This window comes from Chenopodium album, chromosome 6 (assembly GCF_948465745.1).
Source record: "Chenopodium album chromosome 6, dcCheAlbu1.1, whole genome shotgun sequence".
NCBI lineage: Eukaryota > Viridiplantae > Streptophyta > Magnoliopsida > Caryophyllales > Amaranthaceae > Chenopodium > Chenopodium album.
The window spans coordinates 21,520,017-21,533,811 of record NC_137839.1 but is presented as its reverse complement, the minus strand read 5'-3'; the positions used below and the strand labels follow the sequence as shown (position 1 = coordinate 21,533,811).

Here is a 13,795-nt window from a genome sequence, read left to right as displayed (position 1 = left end):
AGAAGAAGAAGAAGAAGAACAAAGGGAGAAGAGCTTATATACTACTCAACTCCTTATTACAAAGAAGAGAAAAATAACAAACTACAAAAATAATAAAAGCTGATCTGTCAAGTTGGTTGAGGTTGTTGAGTGAGAATAAATCCCCTGTGTGCTAGTCCATAGTAAGCAACATGTAGTGCCATATTTCACATCCCCCCTCAAGCTTGGGATGGAGAGAACATGCCAAGCTTGGACTTCAAAGCATTGAACTGAGGTGATGGAAGAATCTTGGTCATGATATCAGCCAGGGGAGAGGAGGAAGTAAGATAAATGGCAGACAATAAAAAAGAGCTCTTTATTTGGTTAAAAATTAAAGATACACACTTCCAAGAGCAATAACAGAACATCATTGGGAAATTCAAGGCTTTGATAATTACTAAAAGCACATATATGATGGCTACTTGGTAGCCTCAGACAAGTACCGAAAGGGCTCAAAATAACAAATTATCAATGAGATCAACTCATTCTAATATACGATGATAGAATATAACGTAGACTTTGTAGGATAAAAGTAATACTCGTTTCTAGATGTCTACTTGGTTCTCAGAAATTAAACACATACGTTATATGGCATTCTGGTTCTCTAAGCATACACGCATTGATCGGAGACTGGAGTATATCTAACAGTAAAGGATGTTTAAAAAACACTACTCCATACCTTTTATCTTGAGTGCCATCCCAGGGATAATTTGCCATAAGAGCACCCTGCAAAATCAAGGAAAGACACATCATAAATCAAACAGCAACTATAGGCTACCAACCAGCAAGCAACAGATAATGTTTTGATAAGCAGCATCATCCCCTCTTTGACGAATATGAATATGTGTCACAAAATATTGAGTTCATTAGAAAACAAGAGTTAAGTCATTAATCAATTGATTTCAATAAGGTCCATATTTATAAAAATTAATAAAATTAACAAATGACAAAATAAATGGAAAATAAAGAGTTGGATTGGCATAATTGGTATCAAGAGAATAGGCTTGCAAGGGAAGGCATGCACAACACAGAATGAAAGAGAGTGAAATGTCAGGAGATATTGGACATGGTTTACTTGTAAGAAGTTCAGTATCAACGCAGAGAGTGAAGGCTGGAAATTTAATGTTCTACTTGCTACTTATTGTTGATCTTTCTTCTAAAGAACCAACAATCTGCACTTATCAACTCTTACGAGGTGATGCATTAATTTACACCTAATTAAATAAAATGATTAAAATCTTAATACTTTGCAAATCAAAGACAAGCCAACATAGAAGCATGCAATAAATACATACCTAAATATTTCACAATATGCCAATTTGACAGGGTCTACTGGGGTAATGGAGATGACGGATTTGAGACTTCCTAATAAAATTTTAAACAAAGAGCAATTTTTTTATCTTCCTTTTCTTATCCAGAAGGTTTTTACCTAGTTATTTTTCAAATGTCTCTTGTTAAACATAAAGCAACAAGTGAATCTCATAAACCTTATACAAATTTATCAATTCAAGATATAATTTATGCTCCAAGTTTAATCAATATTCCTAGATCAACTGAGAATTGAACATGTACTCCTTTTTCAAACTCTTCACAAAATTTATCACCCTGGATCAACTGAGATATATAGGTAAAACTTTTGAATTTTACTCAATATCTATAGATCGATGTAGAGATAAACATACAAGTTTTTTTTAATGGTAATCTATTTGGAACAACTGCAGTATGAACATTCAACTTTTTTCTTTAACATTTTTTTTTCAATGATAAATGATCACACCAGAGTAACATACTATGGACAGAATTTAAAGAAATACGAGGCAAGAAGGAAATACCCCATGCAAACTGGCAGACGCCATAAACTGTATCCTTCTCAACCACAGCATTATCGCTTTTGTTTCAGGTTGTCGTGCATCCTCCAAGTCGTTGATGGCGAAAAACTAAGATATACCAAGGTAACCACAAACATCATCAATAGCCCCATAAGAAAAGAAAAAGATAAAGTAGCTTTTTCAAATAAGAAAGTCTATATATATTCCGAATAGACCAATAAGGTAAGGTTCATCTAACTACCAAATCATATTGCAATGGCTATAAAACTATCATGAATTGTTTTTTTCACATAAATATAATAAAATATCTTCCTAAGCAGAATTGCAAGAGGGCGTACATCCTTGAAGGCCAGAACTTCTGATAAGAGGAAATCGCAAAAAAACCTGAGCTGCTTTCATGCTTTTAAACTAAAAGACAAGACATTCGGTTTCCAGAAACTTAACATGCAAAAGATACATACTTTTTATATCTAGACAAAATATACATGCATAACTAAAAAATAAGTAAAGGAAGCTAGGCAAAGAGAAGGGGAGTGTACATTGACATGCAAGCATCCCTTTGGATACCCTCAAAAGGATTCTGACAGGAGAGTTATGGCTAAACCAATATGAGATAATTTTTTTAATTCTTAAGCACAAAATTAGGAGTGATTTCCCTCAATATTGTTGAAACAATATTAAATTCCCGTTCCGCACTGATTGAAAAACAAATTACTAAAGTACCATCCACACGGGATTGGTCTTTGGTTCAGCTTAAAACCACAAATGTCATCAATAGTTATTTTTTAAAACCACTAACAATATTACTGGTTTTGGTTTTATATACAAAACATTAAAAAATAAATAAAATAAATTAAAAATTAGAAATAATTTTTTAAAAATTAAGAATTAATATAATAACCCATCAATACAGATATCCTTTCTTTTTGAACTTATCAATCTACAATTTTACTACTTTTGGCCACAGAATCTATCATTTATTATGAAAGGAAAGATACCGGCTATTTTTTAAGTCCTTTTTTTTAATTTTAAATTGGGAAACAACTAACTGTAGTAGAAATAAATAAATAAATAGTACCGCTATGTTGCTAGAAATTTTATGTTGAACCAAAGGAAAAAGATAATAATAGACGCCCAATACCGATCCTACATGGACAATACTTGGTGAATTTGTTTTTAAACCGATGCACAATTGAAATTTAATTTTGCTTTAACAATATTGCGGGAAATCGCTCCAAAATTAGGATGGTGCTCTTTTATTAGAAAATCAATAATGATATAATAATAAAAATTCTAGTTGTACATATTTACAAACCTATGAATGATGTTGAAAACGTAACTAAACATACCTGATCAGGAAAATCCCGATTCAAATCAATGTTCTTGGCATTCCCTCTCTTTCTAAGAGCAAATCCATCTGGGTTCATTGATGGTAGTATATGAAGGTGTACATTTTTCACGATTAATGTTGCCTGAAAACAAAAAATCTTATGAGTCTTCAAACTATAATTTCTTTATTTTTTTCTAATGTGTATTGGTGGGGCAAGGTACAAAGATCTTAACATTATGCAAGATATTTATATTTTCTCGTAGACTTAGTCAGTTAGTCACTTTAAGAGGATCTCTTATCCACCTCTATACATCAACTCACAATTTAATTTCATGCTAATTTATTTATTTATTATTTTTCGACATTTGAAAATATATTGTTATAGAGAACGATGCTGAAGATACACATAAGTCGACGTTGTGATTCTAGTGAATCCAAAATTAGTTGTGCATTGTAGAATGATTTTCTCCCCCCCCCCCCCTTCTTCATTGATATACAGGAAATGAGATGTAAATTTTCGCAAGGCACCATTAACTCCTCTTCCCTAAGCCCCTAAGGAATTATCCTCACCTTTTCAATCATGATTTAATCTTAATCAGCTCATGGTTCAAAAATTAGCCTTGGTCAAGAAATCCAGGCAAAATTTGCTATTAATTGGAGATTTTACAAAAATGGGAACTGAAAAAAAAAGTATGATATTCAAAAGATAAAGAAAAACGTTAAGGGTGACATATATCTTCTCCATTCGCTCGATCCATGTACAAACTGATAGTTATCAACAGTCCACATTCCAGCAATTTACTGCAGGCAATATCCATTGTACATCCTACATCCTAGACTTCTAGGTGTACATGTTTTTTTCTAAATGAGAGAAAAAAAAATGAGTATTTATAATTTTCATACTACATCCACATGTATAATGGAAATTCTCTACAAGCTAAGTGGGAATTAATTATATTATAAATCAATTGCAGCAAAAGTAGGAACTTTACAAGAGGAGAGACTCAATCCTTCTTATTCCCTCTCTCTATATTCAAGTGCTGTCAGCTTAACATATCCCACTCCTGATAACCCTGACTTCAAAACCTACAATCAACTTCACATGTCTAAACATGAATATTAATACCAAATCCCAGGCTTATTTTCTCCTAAATATCTAATTATCATCTTCCCTTGTGCATGGTTCATATCATGATAGTCACATAAGGTAATAAATAAATTGCCAAATTGCAGTTTATGCATCATAATATTACATAGAGACTTCATGCACTTTCGAGTCCCCAAATTGGCTACAATAAATAATCATAAACCCGGAGAACTAAATAGTTTTTATAGACATTTATTTCTCCTCTATGCCTCTAGATTTATTTTAACCATCTCTTCACTCTTTTATTAGAACAACTGCCAAAAAATCTCATATCAAGACAGTATATTACCCAGCTAGAAGACAGCTCTGAGGATGAGACTAACAAAGGAAGCAATCACTATTTGTCTCGTTCCCTTCCCTTTAGCATGGCATTCCCTCGCTAAAAGTTTAGTGATATCCTCATCCCAAATCCTGCTATTTGGGAGAAATTCACCAATTAGGATGTTGTAGACTGATAGGGGTATTTTTCTGGCTTGTCTACTTGGAAATCTGTCTATAATCACTTAAAAAATTCTCTACATACATCTCCTTTGCATCAAAACTTGTGAGCCCCTAACCAGTGTACATCATGCCTTCAAAGTTGTAGTTGAAAGTTCGTCTTTTCTCACATTGTGAAGTGGTTGCATATTATTGGAACAAATTGTTTGGAAATATGGTTACAAAGAAGAATTGACGCATTATCTTTGTCATCACATTGGTGCATCTCTTATGAGACATTTTAAAAAGGAGAAATTTGAGAAGAAATATCTATAGGCATGAGCTTGTTTAGGCGTTCTAAGCATTATATCGTTTAAAAACAAATAGCAGGATTTGGAAGCATGTTATGATTTTAACATAGTGACTCCGTATGATCTACATGAACTCTTTTATCTTGCGAATTTTATAGCAGCAAAAGCATAATTTCGGAAAAAATACACTGCCAAATAGAAAGCAAAGATTATAAGTCGAATAACTGCCTACCCCAGAATGTAAGGATAAATACCAGTGGATCCTTCAAATGATTATCACAGAGCCAATTTGCAATATGCATTAGCAGTTCGCGTCCAACAGGTTCATCTCCATGAACATTTCCAATGAACTACACCAATGACATGATAGGTCTACAAATTAGCAAGTTTAAAAGGCACCTCCCTAATTTTACACGCTACTCAATACATTTGATAGGATGAACCAAATGTTATTGACTGCAAGCAAAAAACCCAACTTACATTCAAGGACCTCTTTCTAAACATGAACAACTCACCTTAAATGCAGGTTCAGGTTCTTCACTGCCTGGTCTATTAGAAATTTCCATCACCCACTGCATGAAACCAAACCAACGATGCATTAGTCAATGCTAAATACACCACACAACAAAAAAATATCAGAGAGAATACTACCAGTGTAAATCCATTGACACTCCTTCCAATACTGAGCAGCAATATGTAAAATCCCTCAAGGAAAGAACAAACTTCAAGTTAGTGAAATCAATTATGGTCTAAAACCCGAATAAAGATTATGTTCAACAATTCCTTTTTATTTTCTAATTTTTTAATTTACTTGGTATATGAGAATATCAATTACTCAAGTTTATTATCATAGTTTACTTTTTTATATGCACAATACAAGATACAAAAGATATACAAGATACAACAAAGTCAATGCAGAAAAAACCTGATCAATCACCTGTATATTCTTGAGATGTTACTGCACCTTTCACCAAATGCCATAATAGCATTCTCCAGATCTTCATTACTCATGTATCCCTTAGTTACATCAATCCTGCACCTCGCCATCGCCGTAGCCACCTCGAGCGAGAACTGTCAAAGAAATAAAATCTGTAACAATACAAGACAGATATGAACAAATAGCAAGTAAATAACTCACCCGAGTCTGGTGGCAAGGAATAGATCGCTCGACAAACACTGATCCTCGGGAGCCGGAGGGATCATCTCCTCAATAGGCCCGTATGTCCCCTGATAGTGGATAGACATACGAGGAGGAACAAACTCGATAAGCTCGGTCTGGCAAAAAAGTAAACCAAGGTCAATAAAATATCACTTGGGGGCTACTTAGCCAAAAAGATAAAAGATATCAGCAAGTGCTAACAAGAGCTTAGAGCTAACTTTGTAAGAGACGAAGTATGCCTTTACGACTCTCTAGAAGCCGAAAAGTGCGATATCTCTTGTGTAAGACCGGTGTCCACAGGAGTTTTGCAATGCGTGCAAAAAGTCAGCATAGGCCAAGTTGGCCCAGTCATAAGTCCCGATCAGCTGAAGATCGCGGACAGCAGAAAGGTAGTAAAGCAGCACCTTACTACCCCTGTCAGGGGAAAACGTCCCTGACAACAAAATAATTGCGAAGATGCGCACCCGCTGCTCCCGGGTGGTCGCATCGTCCTCAAAAGCTATCGCTAGAGTAGACCGACGAATACATTTGGAGCTGAATCGTGATGGCTCCACCTCAGCACGGGCCCGAACAGCAATCGTACCCAACAACTCATCAACCTCAGGAGAGTAGACGCTGATGGAGTTGTCGAACGGCAGTGCGGTAGAACTAAACTCCAGTCCCGAGATGAGACTAAAGTCGACTGGGGTGACCATCATCTCACCCTAAGGGAAGTGAAAAGTGTTGGTGGTGTCCCAGGAGAACTCTACCAGAGCACGAACCACGTGGTGACTCCCGTCAAAAGAGTACATGGCCTGCGTGGCCCGAAACAGGGCAGTCAGTCCGCAAGACTCCCAGACAAGTTGCAACCCCTCATCGATGCTGAAGTACGTGTTGTACAGCTTGCCCAGAGTGTCGTTACCCGAGCCGTGGCAACGCGTCCTACCAACAGTAATCCCGCGATGCACCCTCTCAGAAATGTGGTGGTCTGGGGAAAAGTACAGTGTCCGCTCATCCCGCTTAGGAAGGGGACCAAGAGAAGTGGACGGTTCGGCATCCTCCTCAACGGGCTCATGCTCCCGTCGCGTGTCTCGGGACCGTGAACCCAAACCTCGCTGTCTAGCCATACTACATTATGCAAAATTTATAAAAATTAAGGTTCTATAGTATCTAAGGTTCGCCTAGCTGCATGATACTATGTTCGCAAAATAACAGAGTACGTAGTACTAAAACAGAGCACAATTTCAATTCAAGCATATATGGCATTTTTCAAGCATCCAAACAATTTCTTGCAATACTATGATAATTATTGTGACAAATTAGACAAGAATTGCTAGCAAAAACATCAAGAACGAGCCACATTGTTTTCCCGACCTTAAGAGGTCCAACAATGGTGAATTGTTCGTTTCTTCACCAAATTGAGTCAAAAAAGTCTCAAAATACTCCCAAGGCAATATACAAACATAATCAAGCAATTTCATGGCATAAAATTTGACAAACAAAGCAAATTAAGCAATATAAGTTTTGAATTTTCAAGAAATTCATGAACAAACATGTGCAAAATTCATCAAAGTTCGAGTGAGTTTGGAAAAAAACTTACATAGATTAGGAAACTAGATGAACAAAGCTTCGATTTGCAACAAATTTGAGCGAATTTGGTTGAGAAACGAGCAAGATTGAGCAATTCAAACTTTCGCGGCGAACTTGGACGAAAAAGAGCAGTAGCAGCGAAATGAGGAAGAAAAGGGGATTTATACGAAATTCCCGATTCTGGCGTCAAACGACAGCTCTGTCGCCAGGCGACAAAGTGCAACGTCTGGCGATGGAGCAAAATCGCGGCGCCAACGGCGTTGTAGCGGCGACAGAGCTCGAAGCACCTCAGAATGGTTATTTTGACCTCGTACAACAATTTTAGGGTTCCTTGGTACGCCATTTAGCCCCTATAAGCAATTTGACATGATTTAGTAATCATCTCGCTTACAATCACATTAAGTGATCGACTTGATAAATGATCGTCTCACTTATCTTGAAGCGCATAAACATTGGCTCACTACAAAGACACCGACATAATGGTTCATAAATAGCAAGAAGCACCGACAAACTGGTTCACAATTCAGAAGCATTGACATACTGGTTCAAAAGCAACAAAGCGCCAACGCACTGGCATAGCAAAAAGAAAAGTTCAGGCGAGCTTTAAAGGATCGACAGGCGTTGGTCTTCGGTGATACACTTCAGGGTATTGTCGCAACAAATGAGGATAGCTTCAGGCAAAGCAATCTTTGGTCCTGTTCCCTGGCTTGCGGAAGATGGTCACAAAGCGCTAGAAGGTCGTTTCAGGCGACGCAATCTTCGATGGGGTTGTCTAGCTTGCAAAAGTCTATCATGGCGGAATTGGAGGCAGTTACAGGCGTAGCAATCTTCAGGCGGTATTCTCTAGCTTGCGGAAGATCGTCAAAACAACAGGATGGCGTTCCCTAGCTTGTGGAAGATTGTCACAACAGTAAGTGCAACACAAATCGGTTACCTTCAGATACGTGTGCTCGACGGTGCAAGATACGCGTTTCTTAACTCTTTTATCTGTTTTAATTAATGCTAGTTTGCAGGTATAAGAGTTACAAGAATGATTTAGGATCGCAGAACGTTTTGAATCATTCTCCGTCCCTATCGATACTTTGACTTATGTTTTTGAAACTTGCGTTTCTCCAAACTTAGTCAAAGTGGGGGCTTCTTTAGACACCCATTTGTGTCTCCCCAAAACCAAACCCGGTGATGAGTACCTTTCACGTCGAATCATAATCGAATGAAGTGAAAGTATGGAAAGTCTAGTGTTGCGGTTAGTTTTTAATTCTTTTCTTTCTCTCTGTTTTTGAAAACCTATTTTATGAAAATAGCCAATCCAGTTTAGTTTGGTCCATATCAAGGGTCCAATAATGGTGTAGTTGGTTCAGGTTCGAAAAAAGCTTTCCAACGATATATTATAAGCCCAATTTCGATGAATAGTGAGGAAGTTATGGCCAAATTACTAAACTGGGCCCGGTTTGATTCTTATATGCGGCCTAATGATCTAGAGGAGAGCCTATTATGATTTGTCATTCCTAATGCGATTAGGATTGATTATAGTCTTCTAGAATCTTCTAGAAGGTTCGTTTGAATCCTAATTTGATTAGCATTGATAAATTGACTTTTAAGAGTTTTAATTAGAATAAAAGAAGTGTTGTTAAGGAAATTACAATTTTACCCTCTCGTACGCTTAAATTTTATCAAAAGATGAATCCGCATGGAAAAACTGATTGCAGCGCCGCATTACAAATCTGTCGCCCGACGACAGACCTGGCGTCTGGCGACACGTCTGGCGTCTGCCTATAGCCCTATCGTCTGGCGACAGGGGCGTGGTTGCCGACAGCGTCGTGTTTTATTCTTTTCGAAACTCTGATTCATTTTTTATCATATCCGGCTGATTTTATCTATATATAGCCACCTAAAATCTCCGTTTTTAATCACTAATTCTCATCAAGAAATTCTTGATTACTCTCTCTCTCTCTCTCTCTCTCTCTCTTTTCTAAACTAGTCTTCTCTCAAATACAAAATTCCGCATTCACAAGATCTAGACATACCTAGCCAAGTTCGAAGTTGCCTTCTCCCTAGACGTGAAAGGTTTAATTTCTGAGGGTTTGGTCCCAAATCTCTCTTTCAATTATTTAATTTTATTGTTGTTTTATATTTCCCTTGAAGTTACCAACGTGTGTATTTTGTTATTAGTTATGATATAGAAATCATGTTTAGCTTGTTATTTTGATTCCTAGTATCATGTTAGGATGTTTTCCCTAACTTGATGTTTTGAATGACAACAATGGTTCCTAGCTAGTATCATGTTTAGGGTAAAAGTTATAATATCAAATATGCTTATTATGATTTCTGTGATGCTTCCTATTTTCTTTCCTAATATCATGTTAGGACTATATATTTGATCTTTGATCTTTAGTGACATGCTATGGTTTGTTATCAATCTTGTTAGTATCATGCCTAGGATCTTGCTATTATTATGCTTTATTTTTAATATGATTATTTTATTAATGATTATAATAATTGTTATTGTTATTATGTTGCTTGATATTTATTGTTATTGCTTGATCACACCTTTTATGCATGTTTAAAGGTAATTGGTACTTGTAATCACGCTTAATAAGATAATTAATAATCTTATTTAGGGTTAATATGATTATAATTCATGTGATTGCCAATAATAGTTTTGTTTGTGCATTAATATTCAACCAACAAAGATAAATAGGTTTAGGGTAAACCTATTGATTGCATGTTAGTCAGAAAGCGCACATGAATACGAAAATAATAAAGTAGAGGCCTATTATTAGGGCAGGTCCAATCTCTTTTAGATTGGATTTGTACCTTCATCTCCGAACTTCCAGTTTTGGTTCCAGACCTGTTGGAGTTAACGATCTCCTGGATCGTTAAGTGGTGTAACCTTCACCCTGTGAACGGTTTACAAGTTCCTAAAACTTGTTGGCGACTCTTTAAAACTTGTTGGCGACTCTTTTGCTCTAGCTTCCTTCCCTTTGGACGCCACCGTACTTTAGTGTATGATCACAGTGGGGTTCAAGTTTGGGGTAATGCTTGAAATATTCCCTACAAGGGCGATCTTCTTCATGGTACCTTCTCAAAACTTTAGCTTGAGTGTAATTGTTAAGTAGTTACCCATGTTTTTACTCATGGCCATTTACCATAAAATTAATTAGAGGTTCTGAACCTTTCAGAACATTGTCAAATACTAGAGAACTGTACACAACGTTAAGATCATTAATTACAAAAGCTAGGGATTTCAAAGAATGCATGCCAAATCCATAAATCTTGATTTACAACGGCTTCCAAAATGAGTGTAGCCTTCTTGGTATGGCCTTCATATTGTGCTTTCCAAGCCATGGGACTATTTTTCCACTCCCAATGTGTAACACATGCCATTAGCATGTTGTCCCATTGTGTTTTAATGATATTATAAATTATATAAAGGTTTTAGAAAAAAAAATTGAGAATGGAAGTTTTTGGAGTGAGAAAATGGAGAATGAAAGTTTTAGAGAGAGAACAACAATGGTTTGTAATATTAAAATTATTTTTAATTCACAAAAATGATTTTAGAATGTGGTGTAGGAATATTTACCTACATTAGATTGTAGGTACTAGTATTTATTTAGATTACTTATTTTTGTGCTTTTTGGGTCCTCGAATGGCAGTGTTATGGTGTTTTTCCATCTTGCATGGATGAACCAACTACCTTTGATTCATATTATGGCCCAAAAAAATTCACAAATACAAGTATATACATGAAGCAAGGAAAATGTAGGTCGTTTTCTACCCTTTCCTAGAGCCAAACTAAATTTGTAAATACTCGACCAACCTAACATGAGTATATGGTAAGTCAAGGGTCGAACCCAAAGTAATGAGTAGATGTAAGTTATAGCCTAGGTCAAGCTACTTCGAAGATTGTAGAAGGTTATGGTTGGTACCTAAGGTATCGAGAAAACTAGATAAATCGAGAAATTCAATATACTAAACACTAGGGATATAGGTTCCACATGCAAGCTCAATGATTATGTTAATTGATGGATCACTCAATCAATTCAAACATTACAATTGCAATCGATGGAATCTAAAAGCTATCTCCTATAAACCAAACTAGGGTTCACTGTGAATGGCAATCAAGGAAAATCACAATCAAATTCAATCAATTGAAGCAATTCTCAAATCAAGGGTTCATGTCGTTGAAAATTGCAATGCAATCTAGATTAATCTTATAGGTTGATCACTCTTAGTCTAATTAATTACATGCACAACTATGTCAACCCATTTAATTGCAACAATTCAATCAATCTAGGATCATCAACTAGCAAAAATCATCAATCAAGCATGATTCCCCTTCTCCCTAGCAACTAATCTACTCACTAATCATGGTGAAATTGAAAAACAAAACAAATTCAATCACAAACAGATTCATTTCAAATTTAATCAAGAAGAAATTCAATCACTCAACAAATTCTAAAGCAAAGAATAAAATTCAAATCAAACATTCAAGAATTAAAGGAAATTGCAATAAAAAGGTTAGTTCAAAGGAAAGAAATCTCACAAGTTTTCATTGAATTGAAGAAGAAATCCAAGATCAAGTTGAAATCAAAGGTCAAATTCAAGTACAATCAAGTAATCCTAAGCTTCTCTCTCTACTGTCTCTCTATACTATTTCTGGAAAATAAGTGTCGAGTACAAAATAAGTCGTCCCCCCCCCCCAAAAAAAAAAGGAAAAGTCAAAAGCTATAAATAGAAAATTGATCGAAGGCAAACGGGGGCCTTGGTGCGTGCGCTCCACCCAGGCCGCACGCGCGCAAAGCAGCATCTGCGCGCAAACATAGTGAGGTTCGCGCCCGCGCCCCTGCTGTGGTGCTTGTGGCCTGCCTCCTTCGCTTGCTCGATCGATCTCCGTGCTCTCGAGCATCCCTATCATTGGTGCACTCGAGGCGATGCCCGCGAGTAGGGCAGCTCTTTTATCTTCCAAGCACTTGAAAACTTCGAGCCAAAGCATTGCTTCCAAGGTCCTTGTGCTTGTGGAGCTAGCTTGAATTGCATGTTTGGATTCCCGAACATAGCTCCATCAACCTCCTTGAATGCGCTCGATCTTCCTCCTTGGTAATCAAACCTCGGGAAACTCAACACACTTATAAAACACGACATAGAAGACTAAAAGTATAAAACTACAAAGAAAACCTAGCCTAAGAGTGCCATAAATGACACTTATCAATACATTTGCTTCGAAAGTTGTTGAAGGAAGCATTCTAGACTAGGGATGGCAATAGATACGGACCCGATCCGCATCCGAGGATCCATATTCGTTTTTTACGAATATGGGTTTTCAAAATCTAGACTCAACGGATCCGAGTCGGATGATCCGGATCCCTTAAAATAAAACGAATCTGGGTACGGGTCTAAACATGATACCTTGACCCGAATTCGTTTACTCGTTTTTTTAATCAAAGTTTTTTTTTTGACTAATTTCAAGCCAAACCTTCATAAGAACCGCTTCAGTTTTTTACCAAAACTTTGTTCTTCCATTTTGATTGCCTCCTTCATGACCTCCTTCATTTTCTTCAACTTCTAGTTTGACGTTGCTGTTTGATGCATTCGATGTCTATGAGCAATCGAAACTCAAAAATGCTCCTTTACTTGTGACATTAAAAAAATGTTGAGATACGGGAAATGTCGAATCACCTTGAGAAATCTGAATAGTCTTCAAAGATGGGATAACACTTTGAAAATATGAATACTTAGGATTTTGTGGTGGTTGAAAAGAGAATTGAGTGAAAGTACTTGAATTTGAGATATTGACATTCTGTGAACCATGATTTTTTTTTTTTTTTTTTTTTTTTTGACAACATGAATTATAATTTAAAAATTGTTGAATGTGAATTTAAATAAAAATTGCTGAAAATTTGTATCAGAAAATGAGTTGAGATTAATTGGAAGGTTAGAATAGGAAGTTTGAAGATTCGGATTTTTTGGGATTGCGATGAGTTTTGAAATTTTGTGGGTTTTTTTTTGCTATTAGAT

General features: G+C 36.4%; 1 protein-coding gene across 1 annotated transcript; it reads right to left on the bottom strand.

Moving 5' to 3' along the window:
• Nucleotides 1-582: 582 nt before the first annotated feature.
• Nucleotides 583-6,099, bottom strand: LOC145636777 (carboxypeptidase SOL1-like). Its single transcript, XM_081688328.1, has 7 exons — nucleotides 5,990-6,099; nucleotides 5,704-5,734; nucleotides 5,568-5,624; nucleotides 5,307-5,402; nucleotides 3,197-3,319; nucleotides 1,851-1,955; nucleotides 583-744 (listed from the first exon to the last, which is right to left on the bottom strand). The coding sequence occupies exons 1-7, from the start codon at nucleotides 6,097-6,099 to the stop codon at nucleotides 583-585; spliced, it is 684 nt and encodes a 227-aa protein (XP_081544454.1).
• Between the last annotated feature and the right edge of the window lie 7,696 nt (nucleotides 6,100-13,795).